The following is an 18,846-nucleotide window of genomic DNA, read 5'->3' on the forward strand; positions in this document are numbered from 1 at the left end:
AACTGGTCTATTGTGTGACGTCATTCTCCATTTAACAGACCAAGTAACAGACTCTCAGCCATGTTAAATGTTATTTCGTTTTACCACGGTAAAAGAAGGCAATTTTTTTCGATTTAACATGAGTTTTTCCATTTAACATGTTAAACCAAAGATCATGAATACCCCTAATATGGTTGAGAGTCTGTTACTAGGTCTGTTAAATGGAGAATGACGTCACGCAACAGTCCAGCTGAGCTCGTCACCATTTGTTTGTTGTCGTGTTAGGTTACTAGCTCGTAGTTTGTTTTTTGATTGTTTTAATATTGATTTGGATGTTTTTGTAACTAATAAAGCCAGCGATGACAATAATTATAAGTAATGACAGTTGTCAATTCACATCATCTTGATTCTCTTATTCACCAGTTAGAAGATCAACAAGGCACTGAGCAGCCAAACTTGCAAACAACTTCTACTTTTCACTTAAATTAGGCATGCAGTAATATAAATACTTTAATCAAAACTTAGAAGTAAACAATAACATGAAGTTTTGGAAGTAAAGGTTGAAAAAAAAGTTGCTCAAAACATCCGCTAAGAGCTGTTATACATTTAACATATATATAACTCCTATATATTCTATATTTAGTTATGTGGAAATAAAAATTATGCAGTAATATTTGTTGTGAAATTTATGAAAAATAATTAATAGCGGTTTCAGACCCGGCTTCTACAGGTTTAATTAGATGGGCGCAGTGGTACATTTTATGTATTTATTATTAATGTTGTTAATCGTGCCTTATACAATGATAACCTTTACTGTTGTAACAGTATAGTAACACTATCTAGCATGTTAAACGTCAGTATTTGTTACGGTAGTGTAGCTATCACTTAAGGCCTGTCTATTTTGAATTAAGTGTTTTATGAAACTTATTTTTATCAATGAAAAAAAAATTTTGATTTTCGGCACCCGCCCATAAATGTGCCCTCAGATATACAAAGGTTTTAAGAACCACTGTACTAATAGATAACTGCTCAAGAAATACAGTGGTATTAGATCCTTAGAGACTGGAAACACATTTCGAAACATCCCCTTCAGAAAGGTACAAAACTTCTATTTGAAGATTGTTGTCTTTAATTGCCGCAAGAAATCTAGTTGAACTCTGACCCCGTCTAACAATTTTCTATCCCCAACTTAATTAACTTCCTTCCCAACAAATTATTTACAATCAGACATCGGCTGGGGGTTAGCAATACACGCTCACGAAACCGATTAAGAAATTTCGTCTATCGTTTACAGAAAATGTAATAGTCAATACTTGGAGCGAAATCACCTCACCTTGACACAATAGTGAGAAAATAGTAGGCGGGACTTGGTCCTGGCGCTTGATACCCGCGGAATCAATTGCCATCATTGGCAAACCGTTTGGCAAACCTTTAGGAAATGTGTAATTTTACGATAAGTACTTCCACAACAGCTCGCCAACAACATATTTCACAGGCGATCACTCAACAGTACGGAATAAATAGAACATTTTTTTTTTTTTTTTTTTTTGCGTAGTTGAAAGCTCCGAATACTACAATTTCATTAATCATCATATATTTTTATTTAATACCAGATTGGCCTGGTGAGCCTACTTGCATGGTTAATATACCTAACAGTTACATTTTTTTTTATTAATGATTGATTATAAGAGAGTATAGTCTCGTGCAAAAGAAACCCCTAACTATATACAACGTTATAATTAAAAACATAAGATAAAATAAATATATAAAATTAATAACTCTTAAGAAAAGAGAAAAAGAAAAGTTAATGACAAAAATAATGACATTCATAGATTTAATAACTTCTAATTAGAAAAAAAGTTTGGTAAAGAAATAAACGAAGAGAAAAATAAATAGAATACTAGTAATGTCACTAATAGAATAGATAAATGTATTGCAGCAATCTGGACTTCCAGTCTTCGGGTAGAGGTTGGGTTTCCCAAGTTGTAAGTCCACCTTCAGCTGTCTATAACTAGGTATAGAATTTTATGAACCGTTTTTTGATGTAGTTTTCTATTGATTCCATTTATAGTTCACGGTGCTATTAGCTATTTCTTAAAAACCAAGGGGTATCCTCCCACAATATAGTAAAAAATTATTACTAATTTTTTTACTATTTGAATTTATATTTGATTATATTAGCAAATAACAAACAATAAAAACAAATTACTTGGAAAGATTTTTTTTTTTAATTCATACTTTAAAATACTGATAACAAATCTTTACTTAATGTGTCCGGTAAAGGGTCTTAATTTCCTGTTAGTTGTCGGTGTACGTTGTCGTTTGACCTGAAGTCCTATGTGTATATTAAACACAGAAGTCGATCCTGGATAAAATTTTGGTTGACTCCTTCAAAGATTCATGTTATTCAACAAAAACCAACTCCTGTTTTGTTCATTTTTCATTTAGTGTTCGATACCCTAAACGCTAAAAAATCTTAATAAAGTATAATTTAGAATGGAGAAAATTTTCTAATATATGTTTCCTTACAAAACTCCTTCTGTCCAATTGTCACGAGATACAGTTTTTGAAAATTAAAAAAAAGAAAATTAAATAATTTATTTATTGTTATTTACAATTATATGAAAATATATACAACCGGTAAATTTGCTATACGTTATAAAATGACATGATACAAATATATAAAGATTTATATAAGAATTGATGGCACCTCAATAACATTTCTAGAGGAGATGTTATTGAGATCTCGGGCCATCTTCTTTTCAGACGCCTAGGAGGATTATCAGGTAATGAAGGGGAAACCAGGCTAGAAATAAATGGGTTTGGGTGGTTGGGACGTCTATCATGGAAGGAATGATATTTGATTCTGGTCAAAGTGGCAACATATAGAACATTGAGGTCCTGATGGATGACTTGATTTGAGAAAAAGTAAGGAGCATTAAAGATTTTAGACTGTAAGGATTGGATAGAAGAGAAATTCGATGGTTTATTGGAGCCCCCAAAGCTCAACTCTGTATATCCAGATAGGCCCTATTATAGCCCTATAGATCAGTTTTTATAATTAATTAATTAATTAATTAATTAGTACATTAATTGGTAAATTATTAAATTAATTTGAAGTCTAGACCGTTTGTCTAGTAAATGTTTTAGTACTCGGAATCGACGAGCAGTTTCTTGTCGTTTCAGTATTGTATGAGTAAGTAAAAATACTGTACAGTAAAAATACTGTATAAAGGATAGAATCAAGGATAATACCCTGAGGTACACCAGCAGACTGAGGAAATAGGCATGAATAAGCGTTGTTGTGATTTACTTGAAATGATTTGTTTGAAAGATAAGAATGGATAATAAGGAAATACGTAAGGGGTAAGAATTTACGGATCTTGTATAGCAGTACTGGGTGCCAGAGTCGACCAAAAGCCTGTTCACCATCAAGAAAGACTCCCGAGCAGTACACTCCGCGCTACAATGGAGACGAATCATCAACCACACGATGACACTGCTGGATAATGGAGTGGAATGTTCGGAAACCAAACTGTTGATCTGGGATTATGTGGTTGAAATCTAGGATGGGCTACAGGCGTTTCAAGATGAGTTCCTCAAGAACTTTGTTCATGATTGGTAAAATAAAGATAGGACAGTAGGAAGATGGGTAATCTGGTAGTTTTTTAGGTTTGGGAATCGAGAAAAAATAGGGAGAAAATAAGGAAAGCAAAGTGGAGGAAAGATGATGTGGTGAATCTGTTGGAGATTTCTTTAAGTCACAATCATATTCTTATAACATTTATCATGCTAAAACTATAAATTTAATACGACATCATGAATATCCCTAATATTAGCAGTCATGCCTTAAATGAATATATTCAATTTTAAAATTTTTCAATTCCAGGCTGTTTTATTGCCAAGTCGCTTCACCTTTTAAACAAATATACCCATTAATGGTTATAAAAATATTTTCCTATGTGGTTTAATTTTTTATTTTAATATATTTCTAAAGATTGTAATATACTTAACTAATTATATTTCTATATCAACCACCTTAGATGTTTTATCACAATAGCCTCTTCAATATCACAATTTATTTTCGCACATATCATGGAAAGGAAAACTTAGACATTAGGCTATTTATAATATATTTTAACAGTCCTGGAATTGCGCTCTATTATTGTGTAATTTACTAATACTTAAAAGTAATTAATTTTAATTTAAAAACTATAAAGTTACATTTATTCTCTACAATCTTTTTCAAACGATATCTGCATATAAACTCTCTGAAAACCAGAACCGATAACTCATATTAAAAGTCCGATCATGCTAACCTTGCCTTTTTCGAGCTGTCAAAGGAATTTTTTCCCATCTTCTATTGTGTTGATGGATGGCCATTGCATAGCGCTGCAGAAAAAAAGAAAAAAAAAGAGATGACGATCAATATATTTGGCAACGCTTTCCATTGTAGAGATCGAAATCGTTCCTTTCAGCAATGGCAGAAAATATGAAATAGAAAAAGAAAAACTGACACTTCATGGTTGAAATTCGACTATTATAAAATGGATCTCAAGTTCTAGGACTGAACTTGAAAGTTGTTCATATAATTTATTAACATATTTCATTTAAATATCGCTTACTAAGAACCTTTATTTAGTTCTTAGCCGATCCATAGAAGATTTAGCAAAAATCACTCAAAGATTAGATCACGACTCACTCAAAGAAATATCAAAGTTGATTGTTGAGAGAAAAGCTAGATTTATTCTTCCTGTAGGAACTATTATATTCTCATCCTGTTATTCCCCTGATCCCAGATTCCTGTAACCTCAAGCTGTAATTCCAAACTAAGTTGAGAGTTTATTATTTGTCTCCTACGTTTTGCCCCATTGGCCATTATTAAGACCTTACAATATTATTTTTTTTACATTCATGTTATCCCTCAATAATAATACTATATTATCTCTTTCATACCATAAAGTCCCCTGATTTTATATATTTTAATTTATAAAATAACTACTTAGCCTCGAACTACGCATGAGTATATATATTTTACCACGCAAGAAAGCAAGCCACTATTGTTGTTGTGGCATGACGTGATATTGATATAAATATACTCTGGACTTATCTATTCAGTGTGAGTGTTATTTTAATTTATTTCTTTTTTGTGTGTGTGTGTTATTTAAGCAATTATCAATTAAGAGTTATGTTCCTTATAGTTTTTTTATAGTACCTAATTGAAAAAATACTCATACAAAGCTGTTCATCGAATTTCCAAAAGATGTCAAAACTAAAAACATTTGGTTAAAGCTGACCAGAAGGGATTCAAAATTATTATGAAATATAAGTAATAGATTATATTTTTGTTAAGATGTAAGTATGATGCAAGACTAATTAAAGTAACTAGAAACGTAATGATTTTGCCTTCTACATAAGTAACCTATAATGAAGATATGCAAAAAGTATTTTGACATTTCTATAAAATTCATTAATCCAGATTTGTTGAAAAAAAAAAAAGCTTCTAGAAAAAGTATTGATTCTAGGCAAATTTTTACTTCCTGCTTTCATGAAACCGTATTTTATAAAAAAAAAAAAAAATGAATTTTTTTTAACAGCAAAATACTTAATAATTTAAAAATAGCTAAAAAGGGTGAATCGCTAAATCACTGTTGTTTCTTTATGTCTAAATGACGTTACAAATGAAACCATTTAGTCATATAGTTAGTTTTGACATTTGTTTACACAGTACTATCTCACTATCAAGTTTTACGTGATAGTTGACGATTCTTGTCGCAGCAATATCAGCTAGTATCACGTTAAATATCACATTTAGACGCCATGCTATAAACGCAGAAATCGGTCAACAGTACAATCACGTCTTACCAACCTTTGAATCAGTTTTATATCTGGTTAACATTTTTTTTTTCACTTTTATTTATATTTCGGTGCCATGATACATTTGAATTTAAATTCCATCCTACTTTTGAATATCAAGTAAAAGTAATTAAATGAAAACAAATCACTCTTCGAAAAATAAAAAGAAAGCTTTGAAATGAAAGGAAAAAGACTCATGGAACTGGAACATTTGGGAACGGGTTCAACTTTTTGATTCGCTTTGGTAAACGTCGTTTAGTTTTTGTATAATTTGGGTCCAAGTGCCATGAAAAGGCGACTCGACAACTTAACAACAGCTTGTTTTTTTTTTCTCACCGGAGACATCTTTCGATGACGTTGCAAAAAATATGTGTCAAAATCAACTAAAGAAAAAGTGAATGCTCGTGAAGGTGTCATATGATGTCTCGAGGACGGCTACGCTTCTGTTTTTTTAGGAGTTCTGAAGTGGCCACTTACAGTGACCAAAGAACCAAACATGCACATCGAGGAAACAGAGGAAATTTGTGGATCAAGTGTCTGGGTACAAGAATGTATATATAGAATGTTAATTGGAAACTATTCCAAGTTAAATATAAGTTTATCAATATCAAATAATTTTTTTAAGTGCATTAATTAATAAACTTTTCAAATAATTTCAGAATATTCATCCTACAGTTATTTATTAAATAATTTATATTAAGTGCTTATTTCAACTCGATATAAAATTAATGAAAAAGAAAATTGTAGTTTTTTTTTGTTTTGTTTTTTATTTCTAAGTCCCATAGATAAGGTTTGATATAATAGGGGTAACAAAGTTTTTATCAATATGTTTTATCAACATAAGAATCCTAATAAATGATACTCATATTGATAAAACTTCCTTAAGTAACAATAAAACGAAATTTGCATTCGCTGTCATGAATGCTTAAATAAATTTGGAAATATGATTTTCTAAAACCTAATAAGTCCAAGTTAGTAAAAATCTAAAAAAAAGTAACATTAAATCGAAATGCGATTGTGCAATAAAAAATCCGATTAAACAAATCGAATCAAGACCCTCGAAAAAACGATCCCCATATCGATAAAAGCAACGCAGTCAAATCCGATCAAACGAATGGAATCAGGACTCCCTTTTTTTTCAATTAAAAGTAAATAAAATCCAATTTAGACATCAAAATGAGTGCTCAACTCCTTATCTAGAAACTTCAAATTGAACAGAATACTTTTTAATGAGTCTTGGTGTAAATAAAATTTTAAAACATAAATTTTTGATCCTTAGTGACTTTTAGATGTAATTTGCCAAAAATCGTTAAAAATTTAAGTCTGATTTTGACAATTTACGTGCAAACATTGCGGAAAATCGAAAAACCATAAAGAACAAAATGAATTCGGAATTAAATTTTCCATGGAATCACCATCGTTATAAAATACATTTTCGTCTCCTCAACTGACCGAGGAATCTTAAATTATAATGATGGGGTCTTATGGAAAATTGAATGCTAAATGGATTTCTCCATTTTTTTTTTTTTTTTACGCACAACTCGTAAATATTTTCTACTTTTTTTGGTAATATACGCCTTCACCACGCCTCGGTTTAAAAACCCAACATGAATTACGAATCGGCAAGAAATTTCAGATTTAAAAATACTAGAGAACTGAAAAATATTAAAAAATGAACAACACCCTCAAAAGATAGACCACATGGATTTGTACTGACCCAATGAAAATAAAATTAATATTCCAATAGTAACTATAACTAAAAACCTATATGAAATGTTTTATTCTATCTTTGATTCTGATTTCGGATATTTTCTCTCAAAATTAAAAAAAATCTTCTACAAGAATCTCTTTTGTTTCCTGTAACAGGCAAAGCAGTAGCTTTTATGCACCAATCTCCCCGTAAAACTAAGATTTGTGTGACTTCGATTTGTACCAGAGTTAAGTAAAACTCCGGATTCTGGTCTACACTATTTTTAATCAGTTTACTAAGATTACCTGAAACTGAGACAACTGCCACACTACGCAATTCCTATCCCTAATTTTATAAATTGCGAGTCCAATTAAATTTAAAACTGATTCAACTGCAAGTCGAAATTGCTGAAAAAATTCTTCATTTGACTACTGTAAAAAATCATTTGGTAGAGGACGTAATCCTTTTTTTTCTTTACTGTCTGAATAACTGGTTCTTTGAAGTCTTCATCGTCTGTCAAATTATCTATCTTGATCAAATTTATTTTATTGAATTAGGAAAGAACCGTATTAATACAATATACCTACGCTAGATAACAGATCTAAATGGAACTATGAAAGGTTTCTGTTATGGTTGCCTACTTAAACGTAGATTTTTTTTTTTTTTATATCAGAGTTTAACTCCGTAAATTCATACCTCCTACATACTTTCTCATCATTCGTTCCTTTCTCATTGATAGATTTTTCCTAATGGTTCCTACTCATCCCTCTATTCTCAGTCTGCTGTTGTTCCTCAAGGTAGTATCCTTGGTCCCATCCTCTACACCGTCTATACAGCTGACATTACAACCAATCCTAACAATATCCTCACCACGTATGCCAATAACACATGTGTGCTCGCTATTAATAATAACCCATTAATGGTATCTCCCAAAATCTCCAATCCCATATCACTGCCCTCGAAGAAAGGTATCGTAATTGGAGGATTAAGATAAATTCCCACAAATCCCATCAAATCAATTTTACCCTTCGTCGTAAACCTACTGACCTACTGACTATTTATTATATTTTATAATATATTCGTCGATTTCTGCACTTACTAGACAAACGGTCTAACCTTGCAACACATTACAAAAGACTGATCTACATGACTGTAATAAGGCCAATCTGGACATATGGAGTTGAGCTTTGGGGCTCCACTAAACCTTCGAATTCCTCTCGTATTCAATCCTTACAATCCAAAGTCCTTCGCAAAATCCTCAATGATCCTTACTTTGTCACAAATAAAATCATACATAAAGACCTTAATGTTCATTATGTAACCGATCTAGCCCGAACCAGATATATCTCCTTCTATTATAAACTCTCTAACCACTCAAACCCCCTATTTTCTAATCTTGCATCCTCTTCCATTCCTGATAATCCTCCGAGGTGGCTGAAAAGAAGATGGCTACGAGACCAGCTAATGTAAAATGTCATTAGAGTACTACCAATGGGTAGTTTCTCTACACGCCTGTAACACTCCAATTTAACTTAGATCAGATTTACTAAATGTATTATAATGTACAGTTGTAAATAGCAATAAATAAATATTTTTAAAAAAAATCAGAGTTTAAACGGCAATAATTTGTTTTTAAGGTTAACTTTTCTGATGCAATGGATGATTTTATTCGATCTTTAAGAAATTGTAGTATAAACTGTGATAGTCAACCGGTCCTAAAATAATTGAGGGATTTATTTTATTTTTATAAAAGAATAAATAAATATATGACTTGTACTCACAAAGCAGCTGGAATGACGTTGGACTCTACGCTGAGGAGAAGGGCGCACTCTGAAGTCAGGTCGACGGAGTTCTCGATCTGTGAGCCGACCCTACTCAGGGCGCTCAACAGGCTTATAGCCACTGCCAACCTGAAACAACAATAACAAAGAGGTTAATCAACATTGTGGAAGTTATATTTTAGAACCGGAGGAGGCGAAATTTTTGAAGAAAAAATTCTATTACAAAAATTAGAATTTTATAAACTCTCATTGTGAGGATAACGTATATAAAGTGTTCCTGTTATGAATATAACAGTTGAAAAAAATGTAACGTAGTCGTATTGCAATTGGAAAATATTTCGGCTTTTCCTGTTTTAATTAGATGTCTGAATTTTTTTTTCTCTTTTCTTTATTCATTAATTCTTAAATATCGTATTTTTTCGTTAATAATTATTACTAACCACGTGATCTAATTTTTTTTTTTATATATTTATTTTATACCAGATCGGCCTGGTGGGCCTTACATGGTTGATATAACCGTTATATTATATATATTTTTTTAACATCTGATCATGGGGAGCTATAGTCTCGTACAAAGACACCCCTAACTATATACAAGGTTATTATTAAATAAAAAAAAAAAATAAGTAGATAAGAATAATCATTAAGGGGAAAGTAAAATTAAAAACAAAAAATAATGATATTAATATAATATCACAAATATAATAAAACAAACAAGTGCCCTCTAATAGTAAAAAGAAACATGTTAATTTGAAAAAGGAACGAGAGAAGAAAAGAGAAAAAAAAATGAATAAATAAAATGTAATAATAATGAGTAAAATAGAGGTAGTATGACTATGAATTAATTTTATATTTATTAAAATTTATAACAGAAAATAATGTTTAAGGCACTTTAGAAGAAGATTTCTTGAAATTCAGCCTATGTCCTATTTCAGTGAGATATAAAACCAGATAAAACCTATCTGGTATTAAATACCACTTAATTGTTCATTAATTTATCGATTTTCATCAACAATGATAAAGGTGTTTTGGAAACAAAAAGTGAAAAAATCGATTATACAAAGTGGAAATTCCAGTCGATCCGGATTTTATCAACCTTAAATATGTAATTTCAATTTTGCATGACTTTTCGTTTTTTGAGATAGACTGCTTACACACAAACACAGACGCACACATACATATACACTATTTCGCGAGACTGGATTATCTGGACTGAGGTGATCTCTAAACATATATTTCCGTTGAAAACTAGAATTTGGAATTTTGTAGAGCGTAATAAGGGAAATTTTATATTCCATACACAGGAAAGTGGTAGTAAAAGAGGAAGATACGATACTTCATTCTGTTTACAGCAAACTTTATTTAGTTAAGTTTAAGGGTATTCGGGTATTGGTGAATTTATTCTTAACTCATTTTTGGAAGATTATTGATTGACCGTGTGTATAGATGAATGGAATATGGTCTGGGTGTGGTCAAAAAAACTAATTATATACTAACTAATTATAAATAGAATTTATTTTGTTTAAGATATATTTTTATTTTGAGTTTAAATTTGTTTTTTATTGATTTTTTTTAATTTGATTTATTTATTTCTTCTCTTGTTTCTTATTTTGTTATAATTTAATTTTTATATTTTTAAATATGGTGTGAATGAATTCTATGATCCATATAACCATTCTATATAAATATAAGACAAAATTTAATGTTAAAAATAAAAAATTAATTACAATATTAAATTTTTTTTTTAATATAGCTTGTAATTTTTTTTTCTATTTAGATCAAAAATATAATTTAATCTATATATTACGCTATAATTATGAGAAAACAATATAGAAAAGGAAACCCAGGAAATCTTTCCGAGGTTAGGATTGGATGTGAAATCTACTGCAGTGGATAATTTCTCTTACTGTCTAAAAGTTTCGTTATGGAGCGCTTTCCAACTCTTTCTTCAAACAGCAGTCCTGTTCATCTCATCAAAACACAGTATTCTCTTATTATTTTCGTCATTAACATAACATGCAGATGCTTTACTAACACATTTAATTTACGATTTCCCATCTGACAAAATTGGTAGAAAATTAAAGGATGTCGTCTAGCAAGTTATAATTTAATGTGATTTACAACTGTACAATAATAAGTACAATAAATAAATATGTTCTATGTTTCATATACACTTGAAAATCTTGGGAAGGAACCACCCATTGGTGGTACTTCAAGGATTAATTTAAATTAGAAGCTCCCGTGGCCATCTCTTTTCCAACGCCTCGGAGGATTATCAGGGATGGTTAAGGATGAGAGATTATGAATTAATGGGTTAGGATGGGTAAGCAATTTGAAATGAAAAGACGCATATCTGTTTTGGGCCAAATCTGCAACGAATGGAATGTTAAGGTCTTTGTAAATGAGTTTATTTGTAACGTAATAAGGAGCATCAAGGATTTTACGTAGGATTTTGGATTGTAAGGATTGGATGCGGGAGGATTTTATGATTTGCTAGAGCCCCAGAGCTCAATTTCATATGTCCAAATTGGTCTGATTATTATAGTGTATACTAATTTTTGTAGTGAATGGGAAGTTTAGTGCGTTTGTCAAGTAAGTGTTGTAGCAATCGGAATCTACGAGCAGTTTCTTGTCGTTTCAGTCTTGTTTGTGGATTCCAAGTAAGTCTCTTGTCAAGATGGAGTCCTAAGAATCCATTCAACAGGCGTTAGTGGAGTATTTAGAAAGGATACTGTAGGACAGGAGGATAGAAGTTTACGACGGAGAGTAATGGTGATCTGATGGGATTTTCATTAAAATAAAATTTTTCAAAATACCTCTGAATCTACGCCCCGGTTGATTTAGAAATGTTTTTTTTTTAAATGGTTGATTTTTCGCCCTCTATCCGTATGATTCTCAAGTATTCTTTAGTGGGAGTGGTGGGGTCAACAGCATTTTCCAAATCTAATCTAAGAGCTATTCATTATATTTAAATTTCAACCCGTTTTTGAAATACTCAAATGTCTGACAAGCAACATCCTGTACGGCTTTCTAAATATTACGAAAGTAACATCATGACCCGTTTTAGGTCATCTGAAATTTAAGTAACGCAGTTCGTGAATTACAATTTAAACCCGAGTTGGAACCCGAAAGGCGCACAAGGTGTAGTCCATATTAGATTGAGAATCGTGATCGGGCAACAGCTCCTGGACATCAAAGGCTTGCACAACAGCAGGCGGGCTGCGGGGTTGAAGGATATAATCAGCGCTTGTTCTTCGTATGTCAAGATTGTACAAGATCTTGAATGAATCTCAGTAATAATTACTGACCTTATGATTTGGTTAGAGTCAGTTTAGTTTGAGTCCAGCAATCTTCCTATTGAGAAACTAATGTTTGTATAATAATTTATTTATTTTATGTATTTATTAACAAAAGTTATATATGAAGGTATACGTTATATATAGTTATACGTTTATATAGATTTACAAATGACTTACGATTCTATTGACCGCCAGAAGCTGTATAATATTTTGATTGAACAGAAAATACTAAAGAAGTTAGTAAATTTCGTACGGATGAGCATGACCGAAATATTTAATAAGGTACGAATCGGTAATGATGATTCTTTATCACCTTTCTTATTTTATCTATCACTAGAATACATCATTAAAAGTGTGATGAATACCGAAAACGGTTTAACTTTGGGTGGTAAAATACCAGTGCTTGGGTATGCTGATGAGTTGGTATTATTGAATAAGAGCAAGAAAACGATAGAACTAAATGAACTCCAGTTAGGGACTAGGTCTTGAAATATGATAATAATATTGCGAGTCTTGAAATAAATACATACAAAACAAAATATTTGATTAGCAGTAGAACGCGAGCAATTTCGGTGAAGTAGATATAGGAGAAAATATGTTTAAACAGGGTTTAGGTTATACGGCGACTAGAAAAACGAAATTGATAAGGAAAAGCTAGGTTGAAGGTGGGAAGTTCTTGTTATTTTTCCATTTTGAAACTGCTTAAATTACGCCTTCTATCTGAAAAATTAAAAATTAGAATTTACAGAACTATTATCCTTCCCACTGTTCTTTATAGATGCGAGACGTACCCTATTACACTAACAGATGAACAGCGCCTTAAGGTTTTTGAAAATAAAGTATTATGTAAAATATTCGAACCGAAAAAAGATGAATTAATGGGAGAATTTAGAAGGCTATGCAACACTAAATTAAGGGAACTACACCTGGTAAATATTGCGGTATTGCAGCATATAAGATGGGCGTGTAAGGTTACAGGGCTTAGTAACTGGCGGATTCTTAAAATGTTAATAAACATTGAACCGACGGGTGAACGTCCGATGGGTAGACAGAAGCGTAGATGGGATAATTGCGTTAAAACTGATTTAGTAGAATTGGGTTTGGAGGAGTATCACTGGAAGGATGTATGTAGAGAGCGATTGGTGGTATCGGCATTGAACCTTTGGGTTCGTTAGGCCTTCATTATTATTAGTATTATTATTTATTCGTAAAAGAACATCCAATACGATCCGACTAGATGATAACATATATCTGTCGTTGCAAAAATATTATACAAAAATGATAAACATAAATGAAATATGAATTTGTTACGTTTTTCATTATAAGGACGCTGTGGAAGCTGCTACGATTTATGAGCTAGAACTGTACATTAAGTATTAATTAATAATAAACTTATCCATAATAGAAAATGAAGATTAAAAATCATTACTAATTCCACCCACCTTTTACCCTCCTTATATTAATTAGTACAATGAACGACAATAAATAAAAAACAAAAATATAAATTATCTTTGTTATTATCACTTATGCAAGTTGCAACCGCCAACGTAATCGGCGACTAAAAGTATTTTTACTGATAGAGCAATTTCGGCTGTCCATTGAACCATCAATAAAAATTATACAACTTGTTAATTTTTTCAGATTATCAAGAGATTAAGTCAGCAGTGCAATTTCCTCAATCGATATAGCGAAATAAAGTTTTGAACTTTATTCTTTGCCTGATGCCGATATTAGTATGTCGATGTTTAATACAAAGGACACAAATAAATATAGGTATAATTAAAATAATAATTAAGTAGATATTAAAAAAACTTGATTAAGATGGATAGGACATGTAAAATGGCCGGTCATAGGATACCCAAAAAGATGCACTAAGGGAAACGGAATGCAAATGATGTAGAGGACGCCCATGGATCAGATGGCTGGACGGTGTGGAGAAGGATATGAAGCGGCTAGATGTTCAAAGATAGAGGAAGATAACAAGAGATAGTAGAGATCGGTTGGCTGTGGAATTGAAGGACCAGGTTCTTGTAGCCAGTGTAATTCTAGAATAACAATAATTCTCTTATATCATTAAAATCGAGTTCTTATCTTGCCCGGGTCTTATTAAACTCACTTAAGATGGCCTCTATATTCATTTCTTATTGTTTTGACTGTTTCATAGCGAAAAATGTTAAAAAATTTCCCTGAATATGCAGATGTAAATTTTATTCATAAAGTTCAGTAAACAGTAAAAACTTACGTGGCGCCGGTAATTTACCTGATTTGGTAAACTAGTCGGAGTAAGAAACGGACGAATTCCATAGGAATGCGGGTACGTACTGAAACACTTTAACTCAAAAGGACTTCACTCATCTCACTAAGGTGACAATGGAACAGTTTCATTCACACTAACACTTCGATCATAGGTGAAATTGAATCATGCGCAAATCACCTACATTTCTAACACAGGCTATTGAACACCAGGCTCCACCAGTGGATTCTGAGCCACTTCTATTGTGCATTCTAAAATCTTCCATCTAACTTTAAACCATCAGAATGGTTACTGTTCTTAAAATAAGACCTCATTAAATAGGCATTGCAGGATATTTCCGCACCTCATCCCCATTCTTTTCGCGGCCGGCCTGTGGTCGACTGGGTGGAAACCACTGAAGATGGCGGGAGCCGGTCTACGAAGGAATCCGGGGCAGGGGTCTTTCTAAAATAGATATCAAGGTCTGTGTTTCATTGTTTTAGTAAATATCTATTTATTCGGAAGAAATAACACTTTTTATAATTTCTTTTCTTAATTTCATCATTTGATTATAATAAATAAAATTCATTATTAATGAATTAAGTATAATTTAGTGCATGCACGACTACGTTTACGATTATATATCAATTCCACTTTTTTCTATCAACTCAACCAATCAAGCTGCCTTAGGGCTGCCCAACAGCCACCAATAATTTTTCCCCATCACTTAAATGGATAACAGAAGTCTTTAGTTGTCGAAGATCCTGTCCGACTCCACCTCTCCATCAGCACTTTGGCCTACCACATGGCCTAGCCATTTTAGCCATTGAGTATTAATGTGTGAGGGGATGCTGTTTTCTTTGTAGAGCCGAAATGGTTCGCTGTTCTTCCTTCTTATCCAATGGCTATTAGAGACCTCGCGTACAGGTTAGGATTCTTATCAGAATCGCTGTTTATACCTTGTTTAGCAAGGTAGATACCTTTAATGTAGAGGATCCATGTTTCCCCACCTTACCTAACTACTGGTCTTATTACAGTTTTATGCAGCATGAACTTGGTCATAGGACTAACATTACTTTTAATGAGCCTTGAGATTGAGGTTACTCTGAAGGAGTGGGAATATCAATATATCAATACATAAGAAAGATAGTACAACAGAATGTGGTAACTACAGACCAATATGCTTATCCCAACATACAAAGTGTACACCACTATTCTAGAAAGCAGATTACGGGCACTGATAAAACCAAAACTAGAAGAAGACGAGGCCGGATTCCGACCTGGAAGACAAACCCAGGATCACATCTTCGCCCACAGAACTATCGTAGAAAAGGCATGAAATTGAAATCAAAGTAATTATATTGCTTTTTTCGATCTAAAAGCTTTCTTCGATTCAGTACTCCGATATTAAATCTGGAAGGTACTTAGACCAAAAAGAATTCCCACAGACCTCCTGGAAGCGATTAAATCAACTTATCAAGGCCCTAAAGGAAAAGTATGTATCAATGATCGAGAGTCAAAGCCATTTTTTTTGGAAAGAGGAGTGATACAAGGAGATAGCCTCAGTCCATTATTATTTATTGTATTTATGAATTAAATCCACAAAATATGCAGGAAAAAAACTGCTGGGACTGTAGCCAGTATGTGGAACATGAGGACGGTACAAGTACAGGTATTTCTGTATACAGACGATATCGTGCAGGTGACAGACTCTGAAGAAAAATTGCAACGGGCCATTATAGAATGGCCAGAGGCACTCACCCGCAAATGAGTATTAACAGCTGCAAGAGCAAGGTTATGACTGTTGAGACTCTAGAGATGTAGTTGAAGTGAGCAATGTAAGAATATTATGCAATGATGAAGTATTGAAAAATGTGGACTTCTATATCTACCTTGGAAAAATTTTCAATAAATCTGAAAAAATTTATTAATTTTTTTTTAATTTGTTAATTTATTTATTAACCAAGAAGTGTCCAACAGAATAAATAAAGCAAAACATATTTACTACCAGATATGCAATACTCTTGCGGGAAAGAGGGAGGTAGGTAAGGATATCAAACTCCATATCTTTAAAGCAATATATCTTCCAACACTATTATACGGCAGTGAAAGTTGGGTAACCCAATACAAGCACTTGAGCAGGATTACAGCTACCGAAATACGATTTTTTCGAAGAATATTGGGCAATACTAGGAGAGGCAGTAGAAGAAAGAATAAGAGAAGAACTTCACTGATACCCTCAGTGAAATCAGTGGTTGATCACCAGCAACTCCGATGGTATGGACACGTCTGTGGAATGGAATTGATACAGAGTGTCAAGAGTATGGAGGCGAGGCCGACTGATAGAAGACCACGAGGCAGACCTAGAAGGAGCTATATGGAGCATGGCCAACGACTAGGTCTGGAAAGAGGAAAAACACTGGCTCAGATGAAGATGCTTGCCATAGACCGAAATGTGCCTCTAGCCAACTGGTTAGAGGATCCCCACGATGAAAGGCACTTAAGGAGAATGATAAAGAAGAGTTTATCTTTTATTTCTGCAGAAATTCTCCTTCTCAGCTCCTCATCCAAAACATTTAAGGATCAATTTATATATTTAAAAATTTTAGGCAAGGCCAACTATAATTAATAATAACCAATACAATTATTCTCATTTTTGTGTGTATTTCAAATTACTGTACTACGCGTATTTTAAAACTGTTGATTGTTAATTATATTATTTGTATAGCAATTCGATAATGAGCAAACTGCCTGAAACTTTACTTTATATTATAAAAAGGGCAATTTCTTTCAGAAAAAAATAATAAAACTTTTTGAACTCTGTGGAGTGAATAACAGAAATTTATAAGTAAATACTTTTTGGCAGAATGAATAAATGCATCTTTGCTGAAACTCGTATTGTCAAAAATGAAGGAATGGTACATAAATAAATAAGAAACTATATATTCTACAGTTTCATTTATCATGTTATTTAACAGGGATTTTTCACATTACGTTGAATGAGATTATATTGTTAAGGCTAGACAGAGAAAAAAAAATGTCAAAAGAAAATACAAAACAAACAAACAAAAAAAAAAAAAGAGGTAGCCTGAAGGTGTCACAGGTAAATAGGAAAATTTTGGCTAATCTGAAATAAGGGAAATTAATGGACCGAAATATTGTGCCAATACGGAGGATATAATTTGTAAATTGGACATCATTTTACAGGCGCCGTCGAAGAAAACACTTTAAAAAATAACGGAAAAACCTCAGATGTTGGTTTATAATGGCCTTAAAAAAACAGCAAAATTTTTTCAAAGGATAATAAATTATTCTTTAGTGAAAGTAAGGTATATTTTTGTTTACTTTCTGGTGTATCGTATGTAATATGTTCAATATATTTGCGATATATTGCGGAAGGAGTTCCTCGTCCGTCACCCTCATAATTTTAAAACCGAAATTAGGAAATTTCTGTTTTAAGAACTTACAAAAAACCTTGAAAATAATTATAAAGAATATTACATGTATACACAATCACAAAACCAAAATACGTTTTCCGGAAATGTAGGTTAAACAAATTATTTTTAGTTAAAAAAGTTAGTCAAATTCGACTTAAGCGTTTTTTATTTAACTTATAAAAACGAATTTTAAAAAAGTAAATAAATATTTTATCTGGCAAGTTTAGAAAAAAATATTATGACATAATATTATTCATCTGTTATCTATAATCTGTGTAGAATATTAAAACAATGAGGAGCTACTGAATCAATTTGGGGTAAAATATTTTTTTATAGAAAATCTAAGTTATTCTTTTTTCGCTCCTTGAAAACTTTTCCTATATTTTTTTTTTTACTATTTTTAATAGATACTAAAATTAGTAATTGAGGGCTCGAAAATTGCTAAAAATTAAACGATTTAAAAAAAAAATCGAAACACCCAGAACACAACTGTGGCGCTGGCTTAAGACTCGCAAGAAGTATTAATTGTTATTAATCACGTTTTTTATTTACTTTAGCTTTGTATTTATTT

The 18,846-nt window shown here is 32.1% G+C and overlaps 1 protein-coding gene across 1 annotated transcript in view; it reads right to left on the minus strand.

Moving 5' to 3' along the window:
• Positions 1-18,846, minus strand: part of LOC106685490 (peroxidase) — a 163,716-nt gene that overhangs the window by 106,773 nt on the left and 38,097 nt on the right. Inside the window, exon 2 of the mRNA XM_014428196.2 lies at positions 9,307-9,435. Coding sequence (XP_014283682.1) covers positions 9,307-9,435 — 129 coding nt within the window. The remainder of the gene's footprint in view (positions 1-9,306; positions 9,436-18,846) is intronic.

The sequence above is a fragment of the Halyomorpha halys genome, unplaced genomic scaffold (assembly GCF_000696795.3).
Source record: "Halyomorpha halys isolate HHAL.00 unplaced genomic scaffold, Hhal_1.1 Scaffold702.1, whole genome shotgun sequence".
Taxonomy (NCBI): Eukaryota; Metazoa; Arthropoda; class Insecta; order Hemiptera; family Pentatomidae; genus Halyomorpha; species Halyomorpha halys.